Here is a 21,292-nt window from a genome sequence, read left to right as displayed (position 1 = left end):
ACTATTTCCATGTTGAAAAATGTTCATACATTTATGCCAGGTATTGCGTTATTTGCAGTTATCGCATTATCGACTGCTACACATGTTACTTATTTGTCTATTTATGTTGTGTCGATTTCTCAAGCAACCTTGTGGGTGGTCCTCAGGCTGGCCAACGAGGGCACAGAGATGAGACTGAAGCGCTCGTACAGGTACTCGTTGGACGAGCTGCCTTTGAGCAAGGCATAGGGGACGAGGTACAACTCCCCCTCCAGCACCAGGACCAGCTGTCTGTGTCTCCCTACGGGACCACTGCTGTGCATCAGGCCCTGCATGGGGACGGTAGAGAAACACACAGAGTCACAACCCCGCTCAGACAGAGAAGACACAGACACAGAAAAGACATGAAGACACTTGGTTGCACTTTGAAAATAGCCGATCTGCAAGCTCACAACGCATTGCAGCGCAACACATTGTGTGCATGTAGATCGGCTATTTTGAAAGTGCAACTCCCGAGCGCAACCAAACATAAAAATGACTTGTCTTTTAGTTCTATTGAATCTCTTCTCCACAAGTCCCTACCTAATATTTTAGTCTAGTTTTTATTTTTTGACAAAATTGTCAAATATATTTTGTCTTAGTTTCCATAGCTTGATGGGGGGAAGACATGCAGTAAAGGCCGTCGGGATTGGGAGTCGAACCCGCAGCACACTGCCAGACTGGATTACCAGCCAAGGTGCCTGGACCACTGAGCCATGGCCCAGGCCCATAGCTTAGTTTTTATTACGATTTTGTCAGTGACAAAAGGTAGTCAGCAAACTTGTTTTCGTCGTCGACAAAATCAATACTGACGCATACCCCTTCCATCGGAGCTATCAGTAAGTCATAGAGGGCTCGTAGAGGAGGCTGGCCGGGGCTGCTGCGTCGATGAGGAGCAGAGCTATCTTTCACTGGAGATACAGCCGAACTGAATAGGCTGCTCATACTCTGACAACTCCTACAGAGAGAGAAAGAGACACACGCACACACACACACACACACACACACACACACACACACACACACACACACACACACGCACACGCACAAATACCAGTACGTCATGTCCTAGTATGAGCGAATAGGGGTAGGCGATCAACGTCACATAACTCTATGTTTGACCCCGCAAAAACTCGGATGGGTGTCTCAAACAATATGATTATTGGCGGCCCCGTTTTCATTCTTTACAGCATTGGTGGTTGTTGCAATTACCCGCACTACAATACTTCACCATATGTTGTGCCATGACGAAATCCATCAAATGTAACGTCGTTCCCTAATGCAATTCCAATGGTATCCAAGTGTATCTCAAAGAATACACGACAGATAAAGGTAACAACTACAGCACTAGAGGTTCCAAAACTTTATCACTACAAGCTCTACAAACTACAAGCTCTACAATCTACAAGCTCTCGCCATGTTCAAGATCAGCAGAGTTCAGAAAAAAAGCATTTACCATGGTATGGCATGGAAAGGAGAGCATTTCTTTCACCACAGTAAATGCTGCATTCGTGGTCTGGAGAGGTCAGTTGTAAAACGGGTTAAAGGGCAGGGGCTGAAGCCCCCTTTGATGTCTATGTGTGCACGTGCCTGCACTGAGCCACAGTGTGTTTGTCCATCTTCAGTGTGCACATCATGACGGTCCGTTTACCTGTTGAACAGGTTGTTTCTGGACACCATCCGCACATATCCTCCTGTGGGGTCGTCCAGCTGCTGCTCTAAGAGATCTCCCGCTTCACTCTCTGTCTCGCTGCTGGAGAATGCTCTGTTGAACACACAAGTACACACACACACCCGTGATGATTTGTCAACTACCGTTTTTCCGCGGACGAAAACCAAATAAAAGCTATGCTGTGATAACTTAAACTAAGACTGGTACAGGCCTATACTGACAATTTCATCTACAAATAAAAACTAGACTAAAAGGTTAGTGGAGAAGAGATCAAGTAGAAGACAAGTCATTTTCATTGTGTTGTGCTCTGAAAATAGCTGGTCTACGATCTACAAGGTTCTCAACCTTTTTAGGTTGAGAACCGACCCCCAAAATAATCATATTTGAACTGGGGACCCCCCCACCCCGACAAGCACTTGGACTTGTAAGAGTTGAGGCATTACATTTTGTGTGATTCGGTTCCACAGATAAATATTGTGAAAATAGCCAATCTACAAGCTCACAACGCCTCTTTCTTATATTATTTGAAAATTTGGTCAACATTTTAGTAGGTTTTTTCAGTACGTTTGTTGCTACTTTTGATACAGTAATGGCGGTTACAGTACCTGCTGGGATGGCTGTCCAGGCCCAGAGCCACTCTGGCGTTGCACATGTATTGTTCCAGGGACACTGCAGCGCCACTGGCTCCTGCAGCCCTGTCCTCCTCCCGTCCTGGAGCCTCTCCCCCCAGGTACACCTCGTGGAACTTCACAATACCTGCGTGTGGAGTAAAGAAAAAAATACCATCTCAAGACTGAAAAATGGTGTCCCATTTAGAGAAACAGTGTGAAAGGAGAAATCACAGATTGAGGCTTTAACATGTTTTGCTATTATGAAATATCCCAGACCATTATGATTTTATAGAAGATGGTTCTGTACATTATTGCTAGGTTGACCACTTCAAATGCCCAAATATTAGGGACACCACTAAATAACAATAACCACATTTGGATTACATCTTTAACACTTTATATGAGATGAGAGATGAGATGAGATACGAAGATGACCACTGAATGTTTTATAAAGCAGAGACAGGGGGTGTCTTTTTTCATTCAGATTCAAAGGTGAGATTAAGAACGGCTCTTCTGGTAGACGAATTTAGAAGAAATGAAACCTGGGCAAATATGTTGTGGTTATTGGATTAAAACACCCAAATCAAATGATATATAATGAAGATTTCCTCTCTGCATGTATAAACCTTCCTTTGTATAACTTGTGTATATAATCCTGGTGGCGCTATAACAGGCCGATCTAAAACATTCGGGGCAGATGTTCGGCTTTGGCATCCATAGGAAGTGTGTGTTTTGGACATACAGTACAATGACAGTCGTATACCGTATACTGTAAATATATACTGTACCTGTCTCAGGAGCCAGTAGCCAACTGTACAGAAACTCCCCGGCAACAGAATAGTAGAGAACCAGAGCCTTCTCCCTGTTCACCGTGTCCAGCATGTGCTCCACGGTGACCGGGACGTAAGGGTCAGAGGTCATGGCCTGCTGACCTCCCGTCTGCCGTTCCACCAGGAGGTCAGCGAAGGCCCGGGTGCGGCCTCGCTCCGCTATGGCCAACGCCTCGTCATGGCGGCCTGCAGAGACAGAGAGAGTCATTAGACACAAGTGGCGGTGCGTGAGTTCAGTGACAAAAGAAATGTTGGAGAAAGCCAAAAAGTGAGAATGCCTTACATTTAGACCCGAGTTAAAAACATTCACTTATACAGAATATATATTCAAAGATTTGCGCCACGTTTTTACGATTTTTCAAAAATAGCAGACCTACAAGCTAAATTATAACATAATGTTTAAAACACCAAAAGGCGAATTCCGGACCAGTTGTTTTTATTGAAATGTTGTGAGCTGTGATTCCCTGGTAGTTTACATACCATACATATAGAATGCCTTTAATGAATTAAAAACATGCCTTTAATGAATTTTAATGAATTAAAAACATAATAAAAGAATAGTGGATATACAACAGGCACGACATTTGTAAATGATGTTTACCTAGGCTGACAAGAACCCGTTGGAGAGCTTGATAGGAGCTGGTTTGCAGGTCAAACAGGGAGAGCTTATAGTCCGTGTTCTGTTGGGTCTCATGACGAATGGTCTCGAACAAGGCAGATGCTCTGTACAGCTGGAACGTGGAGAAAAGAAACAACTAACCAGATCACTCCCACCATAATATGCTAGATCAGTGGCTTTTAACCCTTTTCATATCAAAGGCCCATTATTTATCCTGGATTTGAGCCACAGAACCACCATTTGATGAGATTTAGCCTCTCAGACCCAAAACTAAAGAATATTTTAGTTTTCGTTGGATGCGATTTTGTCCACAATTCCATGCTGTATTGATGTTGGTAACATTAGGAAATCTGCAAATCATGCAGATCAAAATAACAATTCAATTATTTTACATTCTCTAATTGTGTAGACTTCTTGTAAATTAATGAATGCAGATGTTTAACAATAATTTAACTCTTGAGAGCGTAAAATGATTGGTTTCATTTTACACTCTCAAGAGTTAAAGATCTAAGGGTCTCCATCATTTAGCTGGGGACCACGTGGAACCCCGTCAGGGACCACTGGTGGTCCCCGGACCACTGGTTGAAAACCACTGTCTTAGATAAAATGGTAGAAGAATACACATTATTTCTAGTACAGCCAAAACATACAATAGGGTTAGGCATTAATTATTATGATTGATGACAGAATGGTTACAAGGGAATCCTATTGAACGCAATGTTCCACCAGCAGGTGGCAGTATTAGTACACGAATGAACGAATAAACGAATGAGCCAAAGCCTTATAAAAAAACCAACAACAGACAATATATAGTCTATGTCGGGTGGAAATTAACCTCATAGGTCCAAAACCGTTCAAAAATAGCTAAAGTACCAAATCTACAAGCTCAAAACGTGTCACTTCACACCGCGTTTCGAGCTTGTAGATCTGCAACTTTGGATGTTTTTGTGTTCATTCATTCATAGTAGGGCATTCATTTAAAACAACAACAAACATTTCAAATATGGAGATAAGAGGTTTCTGCCCTATACTGTACGATATAGTAGTACAGTAGAATAATTCCTCTACACACACGTGTGGACAGAGACAGGAACACACCTGGTGCTGTGCCTCCTCCAGATTGCCACTGCACCACAGAGACAGTCCAAGGTGGTGGCGGAGCTTAGCTTCATCCTCCCTCCTACCCAGCTGCTCTGCCACATGTAGACCTAGGAGACAAAAGGGGTGAAAAGCACTGGCAAATCTCTGAACTGAACTAAACTGGGCTTTAGGAGGAGCTTAGAGCCAAAAGCTTGTTATATATTTTATTTTGACAACATGCTTTAGAAAGGAGGGGAAAAGAGCCACTTGGGAACCAGTTACTGTAGAAATGTGAACAAGACACTGGACCCCTAATTGCTCCCAATGTGCAGGTTGGTGCCTTGCATGGTTTCTTCCTTCCTTCCTTTGTGTATGAAACCTAAATACAGTATATTTTATATGACACCCTAATACAGGGCATATTATTTTCAGGCCTTGTGGCTACATTACATTACATACATTCTGAGAAGTCATAACTGCTCATTCCATCAACAATGCCGTCCATCCTTGCCTTCGTTACCACGTCGCAAAACAATAGCCACTCTGCAACCTCCACAAGCTTTGTGAGCTTGTAGATCTGCTTTATTCACTGAATGTTTGCCTAGTTTGACAGAATGTTTGCCTATTATGACACGCCCAATAGTAACCTGGCAGCAAATAGCCGCCGGAACCTAATAGCAGCCAGGGGTCTGAGCCCCTTTTGCATATTTAACACCAGGGTCCAAGTAAACGCTGGGGCTATTATTTGCAGGTTTTTTATTATAATAATTTATTTTTCGTTGCATAACAATGTTTCTATCCATTTTGGGGTGACACCATGTATACGTTGTTGCATGACAGTGTCGAGCGCCGTAAATAGTAAAAGTTCACAACGTGTTGACGCTTGATGCTCTGAGAGCTTGTAGATTGGCTATTTTCGGTGCACGGCATAATGGTACAACTAAGCATAAACTAGGCGTCCACGACCCGTTGTGGGCTTTATTTGTTGACAAAATTGTCAGTATGTTTAGTCATAGTTTTAGTCATCATAGCTTAGTTTTTATTTAGTTTTCGTCAGTGGAAAAAGGGTAGTCGTAGTTTTAGTCGGTGAAATCAACACTGCAACACAGACAGCTGGTGCTCCTATACCTTCCTGCAGGTACATGACAGCCTGCGTGTAGTTCTGCAGTGCGTGGTGCGTCCTCCCCAGGCTGCCGTAGGCCAGCGTCTTGGCATTGAGGTCGTTGGTCTGCGCGGCGACGCTCAGGTGCTGCTCCTGGAACACCACGGCTCTCTCGAAGTTCCCCAGAGCCTCGTAGGTCAGGCCCAGGTCCCCGTACGCCCGGCCCTGGCTCCTCACGCAGCCCGTCTGCTCCGCGATGTCCAAGGCCCTCTGGTGCCACTGGAAGGAAGACAAGTCAGTTAAACACTTGAATCCGTGAGATTATATAGTCACACGTAGCCAGATATTGGCCCGAACGACTGGCGTAGTCTCCTATGGTACACTAGCCCAGGGGTTCTCAACCCGTGGGTCGCGACCCCTCGGGGGGGGTCACCAAATTATTTTGGGGGGACCCCAAATATATATTTTTTTTAAAAACCCTTTTCTTTTTGAGTGGTGTAAACCACTCCTACAACTGGCTTTGTTAGTCTGTCTGTCTGTCTGTCTGTCTGTGCTCAAAAAATGAGCACGGTTGCTATGGTCACCCAGTTCACACGGGTGTGATTTCATTACGTCAGACATTACGTCAGACCACAGCTGATCAGTCTATATAAGACCTTACACCACTCAGTTCACACGGGTGTGATTTCTTTTTTTGCAACTGAATTGCTGGAAAATGGAAATGAAGAGTTTTCATATAGTACACATAGTACATGCATACACCTTCCCTAATGATTATATCTGGTTTCAGTATTTATTTATGGTGTATTGTCTCTATTATTAAGGTTATTGTAGCAGTCAATTTATATTGGGGTCGGGATGGGGGCGGGGGTCCCGAGACATTGCCAAAGCATTTCCGGGGGTCCCCGGCCAAAAACGTTGAGAACCCCTGCACTAGCCTGTAGTGCTGTGTCATTGTCTCATATGGTACACTAGCCTGCAGTGCTGTGTCATTGTCTCATATGGTACACTAGCCTGCAGTGCTGTGTCATTGTCTCATATGGTACACTAACCTGCAGTGCTGTGTCATTGTCTCCTATGGTACACTAACCTGCAGTGCTGTGTCATTGTCTCCTATGGTACACTAACCTGCAGTGCTGTGTCATTGTCTCCTATGAGCTGGTACACTCCTCCCAGTGCACTGCTGGCTTCCCCTTCCAGTGATTTATCCTGAGGGCAAAACAAACAGGAGATATTCTCTGCTACATTCCATTTCTGCATGCTAATGTCACATCCATATGGACCAAGGTTCAGGCATGTAAAGATTTTTACAGTATTCATCAGCTGTGAAGTCATTGTTTTATATAAGAGATAATTTCCCTGATGCTCTCTACTGTCTTGACTGTGTGTGTCAATCCATGTTGCTAAAGCCAGACATCCATGCTGGCATATTTCTTTATATATCGTTTTTAAGGACAATAGAAAACAATAGACCAGATATATTAACACTTTATTAGAGCAAATTATTTGATTAGTTTCTGGACATGGACATTTAAAATGTATAGAAAGTGAGCATCGTACCCTGTTCTCCACTGCCACAAACTGACAAAAACATACTGTATGGCCAAAAAGAAAATCAACATCATGATTGAAAGTGAACATCTGAACCCTTACCCCTGCAGTGTGTGCAATGTTGAGCTGGTGCTCCAGGCAGGAGAGAGCCTGCTCATAGTTCCCCAGCTGGCTGTGCAGGGTGCCCAGCTCCCCGTACGCCTGGGCCTTGCCTCCCCCTTCCCCGCCCAGCTCATGAGCCACCACCAGCTGCCTCTCGAAACACACCAAAGCCTGCTGGAGACTGCCCAGGGCCCTGGAGAGAGAGAGACACACAGCGCACGCAATGCAGAGAATGGTCGGGAACGCATCTGTGAGCTTGTAGATCTGCTATTTTTGAGTCATGTGTGTCATGTGATCAACACGGATCTGCTTGATTTTTCATATTCCATCCTGAATAACTTTAGATTGACATCTAAAGTTTGCATGACTGGCCCGTTTAACAAAATGCCACAACTCATGAACGCAGCGTCCGTTTGCGGTGAAACATGCACATTCCCACTAGGCTGAGGAAGAAATGCCACTTCAACATTTTCAAATCATGATCACAAAACTCTCAATGAATTCAAGGCTTCATGGGGTGTGCAATTTATATGAAAATAAGATTTTTTTGGGGGGTGAACTTGGTTGCAGGTGTTAAAATAGTAGATCTACAAGCTCACATGCGTTGTGATCTAAGACAGAAAGGCATCCTGTGACAGCATGTGTCATGTTCTGAACCCTGACTGCATTGGGTTTAAAATCATCTGTAGGTCAAGAACTTGATTTACTTGGCGCTGATACTTGGGCTTCAAGTATTTTGCTAAGGCCGAAAGATTAGAGATGTATTGTTAAAATTAAGCCGATCTGTGAGAGTGCAGATTGGTCATTTTTGCAGAATGTTTAGCTTGAATGTTCCTCTATTATGACATGGCCTGAACGGGGAGTTCAGGGAGGTGATGATCGAAACGTGACTTCCTTGGTGATTACCTGTGTGCGTTCCCCAGTCCTCTGTAGGCCTTCTCCTGGTCCTGGAGGTGGTTGAGACTCTGGGCCACCGTCAGGTATTTCTCATAGTACTGGATGGCCTCCTCATAGTCTATGAGAGCTTCATAGCACTCTGCCAGGTTCCCGTAGGCTCTGCCTGCAATCACAGAAACACATTATCATTTTACTTTAGCAGAAGGTTAGAGTTAGGCATTGTGTTTGTGAGGTTAGGGCAGTAGTCCCTCCTTGCGCTCCACCGCGGAGGTTGTGGGTTCGGATCCACCGTTGTCAGGCGTGTACGGAAACCCAATTCATTGATTTGGGGGGATAAAAATATAGGTTAGTGGGATGCAACAGCAGTGTGTAGGTGTGTAGGTGCCAGTGTGCAGTGTGTAGGTGCCACCTGGGCATCTTACCAAAGCAGTGTTGTATAATAATATGACAAACAATGTTCGTCAACGAAAACTAAATGGAAACTAAATGAAAACTAAGCAATGATGACAAAAAACTAAGACTAAATATATTGACAATTTCATCAACAAATAAAAACTAGACTAATGTTAGGAAGGGACTAGTGGACAAGAGATCCAATATAAGTCATTTTACGTTTTGGTTGCATGCTGAAAATAGCAGAATATCGGCTATTTTCAGCAAGTGTAAAATCATTGACAGCGTCAAGGTCTGCCAAAATACATTTTAGTCGACTACATCAACTGTAGATTTAGTCGACTAAAATCTTATGACCTTTAGTCGACCAAAACTAGACTAACACTAAAACATTCCAGGTAACTAAAATGTGACTAAAGCTAAATGAAAACTATTCAAAAGAGTATGACTAAAACAAAAAAAAACTAAAATGTGCTCAACACTGGGTGTAGGCGCCACCCGCGGGCGCCACACCAGAGGAAGAAGGGCGGTGCACACACACGGTACCTCTGTCCAGCATGCTCTCAGAGCCGCTGAGCTGCTGCAGCGTGGCCAGCTGCTGCTCCAGGTGGCCGATGGCCTCCTCGAACACGCCCGTGTTCATCCGCGTGATGCCCATGTTCCCGTGCACCTGCACCAGTGGTAGAAAAAGTACTCGTAAGTAAGTAAAAGTATCAATACGGCAATGTAGAAATACTCTGTTACAAGTAAAAGTCTGGAGTTCAAAATGTACTTGAGTACAAATGTCTGATTTGATCATGCATCTCACGCTTCTAAAGAGAGATTCAGACTAATTAGCGCGAGGTAGTAATGGAAGATTTCACCTACCGGTTTTAGGGGGGATAATGGAAGGCGGGGCTTTTCCAGAGTAAAATCTGCCTCATCTTGGCACTTTAGGGCCTCACTCAGACCTTTGCAGCATTGCTGCATGCTTGTTGTATGAATGCTGTGAGTGTCATGGCCGCCCCAATGCATTTCCAATGGAAGTCACATGGTTTGAGGACTACATTTTGGACTACAAGCTGTTGTATGGCTTTCGGCTGTGTTTCGACTGCGCCCCTCCCCCTCATACAACACAAATGTTGTGTCAAACCATGTGACTCCCATTGGAAATGCATTGGGGCAAGCTGTGTCACACCCTTTGTATACAACAAGCATACAGCAATCTGTTGTGACCGTGTGAGTGAGGCCTAGGGCCTTTATTCTGAAAAATTCCCCAGCCCAAAATAAGTAAATGTACTGTACTTAGTTACTTTGGCCCCCACTGACCTGTGCCTCCAGCCGGGCGTCCCGGAGCCCCACGGCCAGGGCCAGCTGTGTCTGGTAGCACTGCAGCGTGGTGACGTAGTCTCCCAGGGCCATGTGCACGGCGGCCAGGTGGCCCAGGGCGCGGCACTCCCCTGCCCGGTCGCCAAGGTCCCTGCGCAGGGTCAGCTCCTGGCTGTGGAAGGACAGCGCCGAGTCCAGCTGTCGCAGTTGTCTGCGAAAATTGTGGGTGGGGGGAAAAATTTAAAGTATACTCGAATGTTTTGCTTGAGTAAAAAAGTATCAATATGGTGAATGGTGAAAAATGCTCCGGTTAGTAAAAGTTTCCGGAATGCCAAATGTACTTAGCGTGTTAGTGTTAGCGTCAAAATATACTTGAAGTGCCAAAAGTGAAAGTACTCATTATGCAGAATGTCCCATTTCAAGTTTTCAAATGTATAAAAAAATAATTTGAAAATAGCAGATCTACAAGCTCACAATGCGTCGCATCGCGCATTGCCTAACATTGCCTAACAAAACCTGGGTCAGGCTTGACAAATGTGAAAATCAACTGAACATAAAACAAGCCTTGTACAAAAGGCTCGCTCAGCAACACATTCTGACAGAAAGTGGGAACAAAAGAATGTAGGCTATAACAAAATGACAGATCAGCCAGAGTACATCCCAGAATATTGAACAACATTGACATCTTGTGGTCATTCTGGCTAACTTCACCCTAGAGTGCTTCTCATGGGCCCTTTTCACAGCTACTTATTAGTATAGACTAGAGGTAAGCTGAAGGTTAATTATGAAACACACCCGCAATTAATGTGATTAGTTTCAGCTGTGTTTACTTTTCAAAAAGCTCAGTCAGAAAACTTTCCACAGGTATTCTACATGACAACAGCCACCCTGCCTGAACCCTGCATTTAGTTTAATAGTTTTTGCACCACAGTTCGAGATAAGAAAAGGTATTATTAATTTAATCAAATGTAAAATGTGTTCACTTGTTCATTGTGTGCTACAGTGCTAACATGTTTGATTGACCACTTCAAGCCCAGTGTTTTTTCTCTTCTGGGACAAATGTTCTGCAAAACTAGATCTACAAGCTCACATGACATTGTGTTGCGAGCTTGTAGATCTGCTATTTTCAACAAAGGGTGCCAATAGAAATATTAGCTCTGTGGGACCCTGGTCTAGTGATGGGGAAAAAAGTACCCTCATAATTAAACTTATCAACACTGCATTGTAGATTAGAAATACTCTTGTTACAAGTAAAAGTACATACAGTAAGTATTAGTATGTGATATCAATGTACCAAAAGTTGAAAGTACTCATTATGCAGACCGTCCCATTTCACATTATCATTTTACTTTAGCAGAAGGTTAGTTAGGCATTGTGTTTGTTGTGGGTTCGAATCCACCGTTGTCAGGCGTGTACGCAAACCCAATTAATTGATTCGGGGGGGATGGAAGCCGAGCGGGGGAGGGTAATAATTGTCACTGCACTTAATCCTACGAAGTAAAATAATAATAATAATAATTGTAGTGGAGTAAAAGTGTAATATTTGCTGCTGAGATGGAGTAGAAGTAAATGTACTGAACATTGGAAATACAGTACATTACTTGAGTAAATGTACTTACTTAAACTACACCACTGCCCTGATCAACTACATATAAGGTTTAGCCACTTAAAACTCATTTAGGACTGAGGCCGATTCTAAAAATGCCTTCTAAATACTGAACTAAGTTTTCTGAAAATGTTATATATATATAATATTAATTCAAATTTTTCAAAAATGTTATGCTGCTAATATACTGTACATGGCAACAAGTACCCAAAAAGGGGTTCCCGTCCTGAATGGGTTAAACCTTATACTCAGTTGAACAGATCCAAAGGGCTCTATACTAGGGACCCCTCATGTTTTTCCTAAATATTGTTGAAAATGGCTATCTACAAGCTCCCAAGTGTTGTAACGCTATGTGTTGCGAGTTTGTAGATTGGCCATTTTCACTGAATGTTGGGGACACACTAGGGGTAAATGTATCTACAACTGAAATGTTTTAAGATTCATATCGTAAATGCACGCTTTTGTTTGTCTTCTCTCTATCCAGATATGGCTACTGCCAGGATTCTTTGCGATGGCTGTTCTGTGACGAAGGGCAAGGCTGTCGCGTCTTGTCTGGTATGCCTGGCGTCTTTCTGTGAGACGCACCTGGAGCCTCACCAGAGAGTTAAAGGCCTCAGAGGCCACATTTTAACTGCTCCTGTAGCAGGTCTTGAGGACAGGCTGTGCCAGAAACATCACAGGCTCCCTGACCTCTATTGTAGGACGGACAAGACTTGCATTTGTGTTGATTGCGTGAAAACGCACCACAAAAATCACAGTGTCGTACCGCTCGAGATAGAATATGAATCCAAACTAGCAGAAGTGCCCGAGCTGATGGAAAGATTCCAGAGTGTGATAAATGCACGGTCACAGCAGATCAGTGACATCAAACGCTCAACCAAGAGGATGCGGGTCTTCAGCGGCAAGTTGCTCCGCTCCCGGCCAGACCTTGTTGAGGTGATTGAGGACCGGCGTAAAACGGCAGAGCAACAAGCGGAGGGTTTCTTTAAAGAACTGAACGCGGACATCGCTGAGCTCGAGAAGAAACGTGAGGAGTTGGAACATCTCTCTCACTCTGAGGATCCCCATCGCCTTGTCCTGTTCCTGTCGAGCCTGCCCCCTCTGCTAAACAAGGACAGGACGAAAACCGTGGTGGACTTCAGTCTGCCTGACGCCACCTGCGTGAGAAGATGTGCAGCTCTACTGTCTAAGGAAATCAACCTGCAGAGGCTGAAGGATTGTGCAGTGGATGTGACCCTTGACCCAGACACTGCACACTGTAACCTCATAGTGTCCCCTGATGGGAAAGCGGTGATGCTTGGGGCAACTCCTCAGAATGTCCCTGATACTAGGAGATTTAAATATCACGCAGTGTTGTCAAAGGAAGGGTTCACATCAGGGAAGTTTTACTATGAGGTTCAGGTAAAGGGGAAGACTAGCTGGGCTGTAGGAGTGGCGAGAGTGTCCGTTAACAGAAAGAATGCAGTCGGCCTATCAGTTAGGAATGGATGCTGGGTCATGGTGCTTGATGCTGGCCAATATCGAGCATATGGCTCAGTGTCTTCTGCATGCAACCTGTTTGTGACGGAGAAACCACAGGCGGTGGGGGTCTTTGTAGACCACGACATGGGACAGGTCTCCTTTTATGATGTCGACGCAAACTATCACATCTACACATTCTTTGGCCAGAGTTTTGGTGAGAGTCTGCATCCATACCTGTGCACGCAATCTGACCGCAAGCCTCTGACCCTCACGCCTCTACGTCTCCCAAATTGACTTGGTGTGTGTGTGTATACGAGTGTGCGATAAAAGACACCTTATTTATTTGTTATACTGTACAGTAGGTATCTTGCCAGATTACCTGCTTTTACAGATGGTCTTATGTGCTTTCATGCTACTGTCTTAACTTCTGTCTTTTAACTTGTGAGTTTTAAAGTTTTATTTGTGTTCTGTTTTAATAAAGCCTTGGTGGTGTCAGCATGTTGGCACTGGACATACTATGATCTTTGTGTCTGAATAATTCCGTATTAAGGGATGGGCTGTGAAAGGCCGCTAGACATTAAAACAAATGTAGGCCTATTCATTCCTTCAGTCATTAATTTGTATACCCACCCCTCCATCCACACCAAACAATACAAGTACTGTAGAATGATGCTGTTTCGAGTGAAAATACTAAGTGCATCACACCATAGCCTTACAATGTGAAATAGAATCAAGTTAGATACTCAGTGTGGTTCTTAAAGTTCCGCGGACCCTCAGGGGCCCTTGGGGGGGGGGGTCTTCCCGAGCAACATTACGCATAAGGGCAAGGGTCTAACTTATTGAAAGTTAGAACCTTACAGCTCAGTAACTCTGTGGTCCTTGAAATTAAAACATTTGAGACCCACTGGTTCTAAACGGTGTTCTGGTCAGCTCAGCCGGTAAAGGTGAGACTGACTTCAATGAATTTGTGCTGCCGGGTAGCTTAGCATATACTAATGCATGTTTTGCAATCATCAAATTATAACAAATTGGTAACAAACTGTATTGTTAAAGGTACAATATTTGCCTTTGTGATGAAAGGAAGTATAAGTAGCCCTAAATTATGAAATATTTAATATTCCATAGTAAAGTAGGCCCACCTCAACATTGTACAAGTTAATTACCTTTAGCAATAAGAAAAACAGTTACCTATGAGCTGATCCAAGCGCTGAGTACGCGTCAGCCTCCATCTTCTGAACTTTGACCTTCTGGGCCAGGGTCAGCTGCTGGTGGTAGTACCTCAGAGCTCCGGGCAGGTCACCCCGACACACACACACATCCCCGAGGTTCCCCAAGGCCCTGAACACTGCCTGGCAACACACACACACACAGAAGCATTAAAAAACACTTTGTGGAGTCCCTATTGGGAGAAGTAAAGAATCCTTGTATTCTTCAGGTAATACAAAGATATATTTAGTCGATAAAATCAACTGTAGATTTAGTCGACAGTAATCTTGACATCAATGTCAACCCCCCAAAACACAGACAATTCTAAAGTAGCAACAAATAGCAGATCGACAAGCTTAAAATGTGTTGCTTGGCGCTGCATTTTGAGTTTGTAGATCTGCTACTATTGATGCTTTTGTTTGACGCTGTAGTATGAAGGAGGGCATTAAGGAGGGAAGTAAAGTGAGTATGAGTGGTTGTTATCCCAGGCCTGGGCCAGTGACAGACAGTGAGTATTACTTTAAGTCCCTCTCGAAGAGTCATTTGTCATCTAGTGGCTGGACCCCAAATAATTCTCTTCTTCGAGTCACTTATATAACACTTATAAAATTAAGTTTGTTATCCAGGGCCTACTGGACCAGTGACAGACAGTGGGTATCAGTGGTAGTGACCTGTTTGTTATCCAGGGCCTGGGCCAGTGACAGACAGTGGGTATCAGTAGTAGTGACCTGTTTGTTATCCAGGGACTGGGCCAGTGACAGACAGTGGGTATCAGTAGTAGTGACCTGTTTGTTATCCAGGGCCTGGGCCAGTGACAGACAGTGGGTATCAGTAGTAGTGACCTGTTTGTTATCCAGGGCCTGGGCCAGTGACAGGCAGTGGGTATCAGTGGTAGTGACCTGTTTGTTATCCAGGGCCTGGGCCAGTGACAGGCAGTGGGTATCAGTGGTAGTGACCTGTTTGTTATCCAGGGCCTGGGCCAGTGACAGACAGTGGGTATCAGTGGTAGTGACCTGTTTGTTATCCAGGGCCTGGGCCAGTGACAGGCAGTGGGTATCAGTGGTAGTGACCTGTTTGTTATCCAGGGCCTGGGCCAGTGACAGACAGTGGGTATCAGTGGTAGTGACCTGTTTGTTATCCAGGGCCTGGGCCAGTGACAGATAGTGGGTATCAGTGGTAGTGACCTGTTTGTTATCCAGGGCCTGGGCCAGTGACAGACAGTGGGTATCAGTGGTAGTGACCTGTTTGTTATCCAGGGCCTGGGCCAGTGACAGACAGTGGGTATCAGTGGTAGTGACCTGTTTGTTATCCAGGGCCTGGGCCAGTGACAGATAGTGGGTATCAGTGGTAGTGACCTGTTTGTTATCCAGGGCCTGGGCCAGTGACAGACAGTGGGTATCAGTGGTAGTGACCTGTTTGTTATCCAGGGCCTGGGCCAGTGACAGACAGTGGGTATCAGTGGTAGTGACCTGTTTGTTATCCAGGGACTGGGCCAGTGACAGACAGTGGGTATCAGTGGTAGTGACCTGTGTGTTATCCAGGGCCTGGGCCAGTGACAGACAGTGGGTATCAGTGGTAGTGACCTGTTTGTTATCCAGGGCCTGGGCCAGTGACAGACAGTGGGTATCAGTGGTAGTGACCTGTTTGTTATCCAGGGCCTGGGCCAGTGACAGGCAGTGGGTATCAGTGGTAGTGACCGGTTTGTTATCCAGGGCCTGGGCCAGTGACAGGCAGTGGGTATCAGTGGTAGTGACCTGTTTGTTATCCAGGGCCTGGGCCAGTGACAGCAGATATCTCTGGCACTCCTCCGCCTTGCCGTAGTCCTTCAGGGCTTTGTAGGCCAGACCCAGGTTACAGTAGGCTTTGGCCTGGGACAGCTTGTCTTGGAGGTCCTTAGCCAAGGCTAGGTCCTGTTCATAGTACCTGCACAATAAATACAAGACATACAGTATCTTACACTTGCCACATGATTTTGTTTTACTGCGTTTTAGTTCTGAATTGAACACCTCTCACTATGTGAACTTTAGACATAGTGAGACTTTCACCCGGTTTCCTGCTTAAGTGCTGAAATTATTACCATTGAGCTAATAGACTAGAGCCTATAACTGTTTGCTCAGGGGATAAATTTAATCTTGACCATCAGGTAAAAAATTGTGTTACTGAGACTAAATGTCTCACTAGAAGAGCAGGGAGACGAAATACAAGTATATTGTATTAACATACACTACCATACAGATTGTATAAGTAACGTTATTTATATTGTCTTAACATACTCTACCATACATATTGTAGGCTATAAATTATATTGAATTAATCTACGCTATTGTCAATGCATCACTAAACCCGGGTAAATTAAACTAAATGTAATATATTCCATAACAAATATGTCAAAAAATATTGAAGTACAGCAATACTTGAGGTAGGCCTACTCTTCTTTAATATTACATCATGACTGTTAAAAAAATAAATAAAAGAAAAATAGATTTCATGGGGGGCTCTATCATAGGGGGGCAAAATCTGTGAAAAATGTGGATATATTATTTTAAAATAATAATGGAGCTGGGAACTTCTCCTTTGGTCCACCCATTCCTCGGACATCTGAGAATGATCCAGTGGGGGAAAAAAAACTAAAAATTATTGTGGGTGTATGGGACTTTTCACTTTTTCACTAAACGCGGGTGAAATTCACCCAAACACCTGCCTGTAGAAAAAACAGGGATGTGGGCAGGGACACCATAGACATATAAAGGTACTGGAGCTCTGGAGTGTATGTGCTCAAGGGAGGGCAAAGAAATCCCGAGATTCCTTGCGAAGCCCCGCGGAAGCATGAGTGTGCGTCACAGAGTACATGTTCTGGTCTGATAAGTCCCGGAAATGATGCGCTGTGATTGGCCAGTAGTCACTTGAGTGGCAGCGTGACATAGTGTGCTTCTTCCGGCGTACCAGTGTAAATTCTTCTGCCCTCCCGTCAACACACATGGCTCCAACAAACTGCAGCAGCCAATGAGGCATCTATTTTTGAGTGGTGTAAACCACTCCTACAACTGGCTTTGTTGTGCAGAAAAAATGAGCATGGTTGCTATGTTCACCCTCTTGTCTGACGTAATGAAATCACACCCGGGTGAACAGGGTGAACATAGCAACCATGCTCATTGTTTCTGCACAGACTAACAAAGCCATTACGTCAGACAGGCTATATAAGACCTTACACCACTCAGTTCACACAGGTGTGATTTTTTAAATATCTATGAGGGAAACAAACCAACCTTCTATGATGTGACTGAGCATCATGAAGGTACGGAAAGACCCACCCACTATAAATGATATTGTATTAACATACTCAACCATACAGATTGTACTCCCTCCCTATCTAAAGATTGGACAGTATTAGGATGTTGATATTCATTTTGTATTCATCCTTAGGGCCCCAAATCACACCTTAGAAAGCATGAGGGTCTATTTAAAACACATACCGTAGGTTTTTTGACTGGCCTTAGAAGCAGAGATGTCCCGATACTGTATCGCTGTCGGGAAAAGTATCGGATCGGCCCTTACTTGTCATATCGGGTCATATCGGTATCAGTGAATATGCCAGTCTAACCACAGATCCGACACAGGGGTAAGGGGTTGACACTATGGCAGGTAAATAAAATGTCTCACTTCATATGTAATACATTCTTGAGAGCAACGTTTAGTTGTAAATGACATTGTGTGTGTGTTGTCTTCAGTGTAATGTTGGAAACAGCATAAAATCCAAGCAGCGCAGCCAGGTGTTCTGAGCCTTTGATTAGGCAGCGGCCTGTTATACTGTAGAGCGGAGCAGTCTGTTATCAAGAAATAACACACTGCTGAATTCAGCAATCGACCAGTCAGAATCAAGCATTCAACCAAGCCGTGTAATAAATGGTATTATCATACTCCACCACTATGATACCAGATATGTCCCACCTGACAGCGTCTTTGTACTGGCCCAGGCAGTAGTGGGCGTAGGCCAGGTTGTGGCAGACCTTGCTCTCTCCCTCCATGTCCTGCAGGCCTGCGGACAGGGCCAGGTACTGCTGGTAAAAGGGCAGGGCCTGAGAGTACTCTGCTCTCCAGCTGTGGAAGTTACCCAGGTTCCCTGGTAGGCCGAGACGGGAAGGACAGTGGCGTCAGTGGTGCACATGCTGAACATTCATGTCGCCAATATTATTTGGAAACTGTTTCATAAAAGCAATATGCAATCTTAGAACAGCTAAAGGGGGTTTCGGTTGCAATTAGTGTTGATTTTGACAGCAACTTTTAGTCATCTGAAATGTTTTCATGTTAGTCTAGTTTAAGTTGACGAAATCTACAGTTGATTTTGTCGACTAAAATGTATTTTGGCAGGCCTTGATGGCGTCGAAATGCTTTTTAACGATTTTACACACGGTTGCACACTGAAAATAGCAGATCTACAAGCTCACAACGTGTCGCACTGAGACCAAGCAACCAAGCATAACATCTTTTAGTACTTCTCGATCTCTTCTCCACTAGTCCCTCCCCTAGTCTAGTTTTTGTTTGTTGACAAAATGTAGTCTCTGTTGAAGTCATCGTAGTTTAGTTTTCATTTCGTTTTTACCAGCTGCTTGAAAAGCGGCTGGTTAGAGAATACCTATGAAAACTTCACGCCAGATCGACGTCTCCAGCAACAACCAATGCCGTCGGCCTGGTGGAGACAATAATGATATACAACTGCAGCTTTGTATCTTCATGCCGCTGGCTTCCATTGAAAACGAATGGTAGCCTGCAGCTTTGTATCTTCATGTCGCTGCGGCTTCCATTGAAAATGAACGATAGACCGTAGCTTTGTCTCTGCCAGTGTGAACACACAACACAGCATAATGCCCAACACTGGTCTTGGCAAAAACCACAGCCACTTATTGCTTTAATTTACACCTCCATCTTTCGACAAAACACAAGTGCTTCAATTGAATACAGGCTTGTCTCTTTTCTTGTCTCACCCAGGGCTCTGGCTTCACTCTGGACGTCACAGAGTTCGCGTGCGATGGTTAGGTGGTGGTGGTAGTGCTGGAGAGCCTGGTCCTGAGCGCCCAGAGCCTGATAAGCCACAGCCAGGTTCCCATGCGTAGAGGCCTGCGACGGACGGTCATTCACCTGCACGCCAGAAGAAATAGAAATAAGAAGAGAAATGTAATGTGAACGTGCATGGGTGGGATCTAGGCCGAGTGTATGGAGCACATTCTGGGCTCTCTTTTAAATATTTTCTTAAAACACTCTTATACACTTGCCATATAGAAACATTGCAGATAGAATAGTCCCCACTCCTTGGGGTGTTTTTTTTGTCACTGTATATTTGCACATATATGAAATTTGTCTCATGCATTTACCTATTTACCTATCTAACTACTAGGAGCAGTGAGCAGTAATTCTACGGTGCTCAGGGAGCAATTAGGTGACTCTTGCTCAAGACACACATCGACACATTGCTGGCCTGGCCTGGAATCGTATGTGGGAAAACCAGGGGCTCTCGCTCCCCCCCAGGAGCCCATATTGTGCTTTCTTCTTATGTTTTACCCACAGTTTTTCAACCTGGCGTCCCTTGTTTTGGGCATGTCATAGGTTTCAAAAACATTCTGAGCATGTAGATCGGCTATTTCCGCCATCTTTGAAATAGGACTTAAAGGTACAGTAGGTTAAGTAATTTTATTTTTGTTAAAATAAGTGTTAAATAGATCTATATTCTGATGGTACTCATTGCTATAGAGTGTTTAGTCTACATATCTCTCCAGCTCTTTGGAAAACAGAAAATGCATTTTTCAGGTCGGGAAGGGATACCAATTTCTTTTTTCTTCCAATCAGGACAAAGAACTCACACTTGTTAAATAGCTGGAGGGACAGGGAGAGAGCCCTGTTACTTCGATTTTGTAGGCCTCAAGATAGTTATAGTTATAGTCACCAATGTACACCGTTTTTAAATTAACATTTGTGACCCACAAATGTGTCTGCGACGACCCAGTGTTTGGGAAACAGTGATCTGTCTATCTATTTTATATCTCACCTCTAAGGAGATGTGCAGCTCCTGGCGGTGGTAGCGCACGGCCTGGTCGTGCAGACCCAGGGCGTTGTAGGCGTTGCCCATGTTGCCGTAGGCCCGGCCCTGAGCCGCGTAGTCCCCCAGCTCCTGCACCAGGGACAGGTGGGCCCTGTGGAGCTCCAGAGCCTTCTCATACTCCCCCTTCATCTGGTAGATGATGCCTGGACAGGGCCACGTGTGGACGGATGATTAGCTTCCCGTGCTACCGCTAGGTGATACTGTTAATTAACTTGATTTTCCAGCTTTTGGTGTATATGTGCAAACACAAACTTTGTCCTACACAAACATTAAATCCCATTGACGATGAAAGGCCAATTTTTAGTGTTCGTTTAAACACAAACATTGCGTAACACAGACATTGACGACGAAGGTGAGGACGCAAATTCTGATTGGCCGGAATGAGATGATATATGATGATGTACGATGGTAAGATCACTTCACACGGGTGTGATTTTTCTATTCTATTCTTGAGAGGCGCTAGCCCCTCCTATGCCCAGCTTTCCGGGTTCGTTCGTGTAAACACAAACATTGGCTTTTGATTGGCTGATCACCGCATACCGATGATTTGATTGGCTGAGCAAAGTACATACTGAAGATAAAGTGAGGGCAGAAAGGTGAAGACGGAAAAGTGAGGACGCAAATTGTGATTGGCCAGAATGAGTTGATGTATGATGATAAGAGCGCCCCTCACTTCACACGGGTGTGATTAGTTTTTCTTTTTCTTTTATTTTTAGAAGTCAAATCAAGCAAAGTGATTGTG

At 44.4% G+C, this 21,292-nt stretch overlaps 2 protein-coding genes across 2 annotated transcripts in view; one reads left to right on the top strand and one right to left on the bottom strand.

Annotated features, from left to right (window-relative positions):
• The window catches only part of LOC306939278 (tetratricopeptide repeat protein 28-like), a 55,131-nt gene that overhangs the window by 12,087 nt on the left and 21,752 nt on the right, over positions 1 to 21,292 (bottom strand). Inside the window, exons 9-26 of the mRNA XM_079523847.1 lie at positions 20,497 to 20,693; positions 19,439 to 19,592; positions 18,405 to 18,576; positions 16,211 to 16,379; positions 14,439 to 14,599; positions 10,184 to 10,394; positions 9,422 to 9,545; positions 8,492 to 8,645; positions 7,586 to 7,778; positions 7,061 to 7,141; positions 5,959 to 6,211; positions 4,849 to 4,958; positions 3,733 to 3,862; positions 3,090 to 3,317; positions 2,296 to 2,446; positions 1,670 to 1,783; positions 838 to 976; positions 129 to 308 (exon numbers count right to left, since the gene is read on the bottom strand). Of these exons, the coding sequence (XP_079379973.1) occupies positions 129 to 308; positions 838 to 976; positions 1,670 to 1,783; positions 2,296 to 2,446; positions 3,090 to 3,317; positions 3,733 to 3,862; positions 4,849 to 4,958; positions 5,959 to 6,211; positions 7,061 to 7,141; positions 7,586 to 7,778; positions 8,492 to 8,645; positions 9,422 to 9,545; positions 10,184 to 10,394; positions 14,439 to 14,599; positions 16,211 to 16,379; positions 18,405 to 18,576; positions 19,439 to 19,592; positions 20,497 to 20,693 (2,921 nt within the window). The remainder of the gene's footprint in view (positions 1 to 128; positions 309 to 837; positions 977 to 1,669; positions 1,784 to 2,295; positions 2,447 to 3,089; positions 3,318 to 3,732; positions 3,863 to 4,848; positions 4,959 to 5,958; positions 6,212 to 7,060; positions 7,142 to 7,585; positions 7,779 to 8,491; positions 8,646 to 9,421; positions 9,546 to 10,183; positions 10,395 to 14,438; positions 14,600 to 16,210; positions 16,380 to 18,404; positions 18,577 to 19,438; positions 19,593 to 20,496; positions 20,694 to 21,292) is intronic.
• LOC306939279 (E3 ubiquitin-protein ligase TRIM39-like) lies at positions 10,992 to 13,766 on the top strand. The gene is made up of 2 exons (XM_079523848.1): positions 10,992 to 11,130; positions 12,274 to 13,766. The coding sequence occupies exon 2, from the start codon at positions 12,276 to 12,278 to the stop codon at positions 13,542 to 13,544; it is 1,269 nt and encodes a 422-aa protein (XP_079379974.1). The 5' UTR covers positions 10,992 to 11,130; positions 12,274 to 12,275; the 3' UTR covers positions 13,545 to 13,766.

Source organism: Electrona antarctica, assembly GCF_951216825.1.
Source record: "Electrona antarctica genome assembly, chromosome: 16".
Lineage (NCBI taxonomy): Eukaryota > Metazoa > Chordata > Actinopteri > Myctophiformes > Myctophidae > Electrona > Electrona antarctica.
The sequence above is the reverse complement of the archived record's forward strand: the minus strand, read 5'-3'. Positions and strand labels throughout refer to the sequence as shown.

What these genes read in the sequence shown, in the direction of transcription:
- LOC306939279 (XM_079523848.1), top strand. Translation starts at nt 12,276, where the DNA reads ATGGCTACTGCCAGGATTCTTTGCGATGGCTGTTCTGTGACGAAGGGC.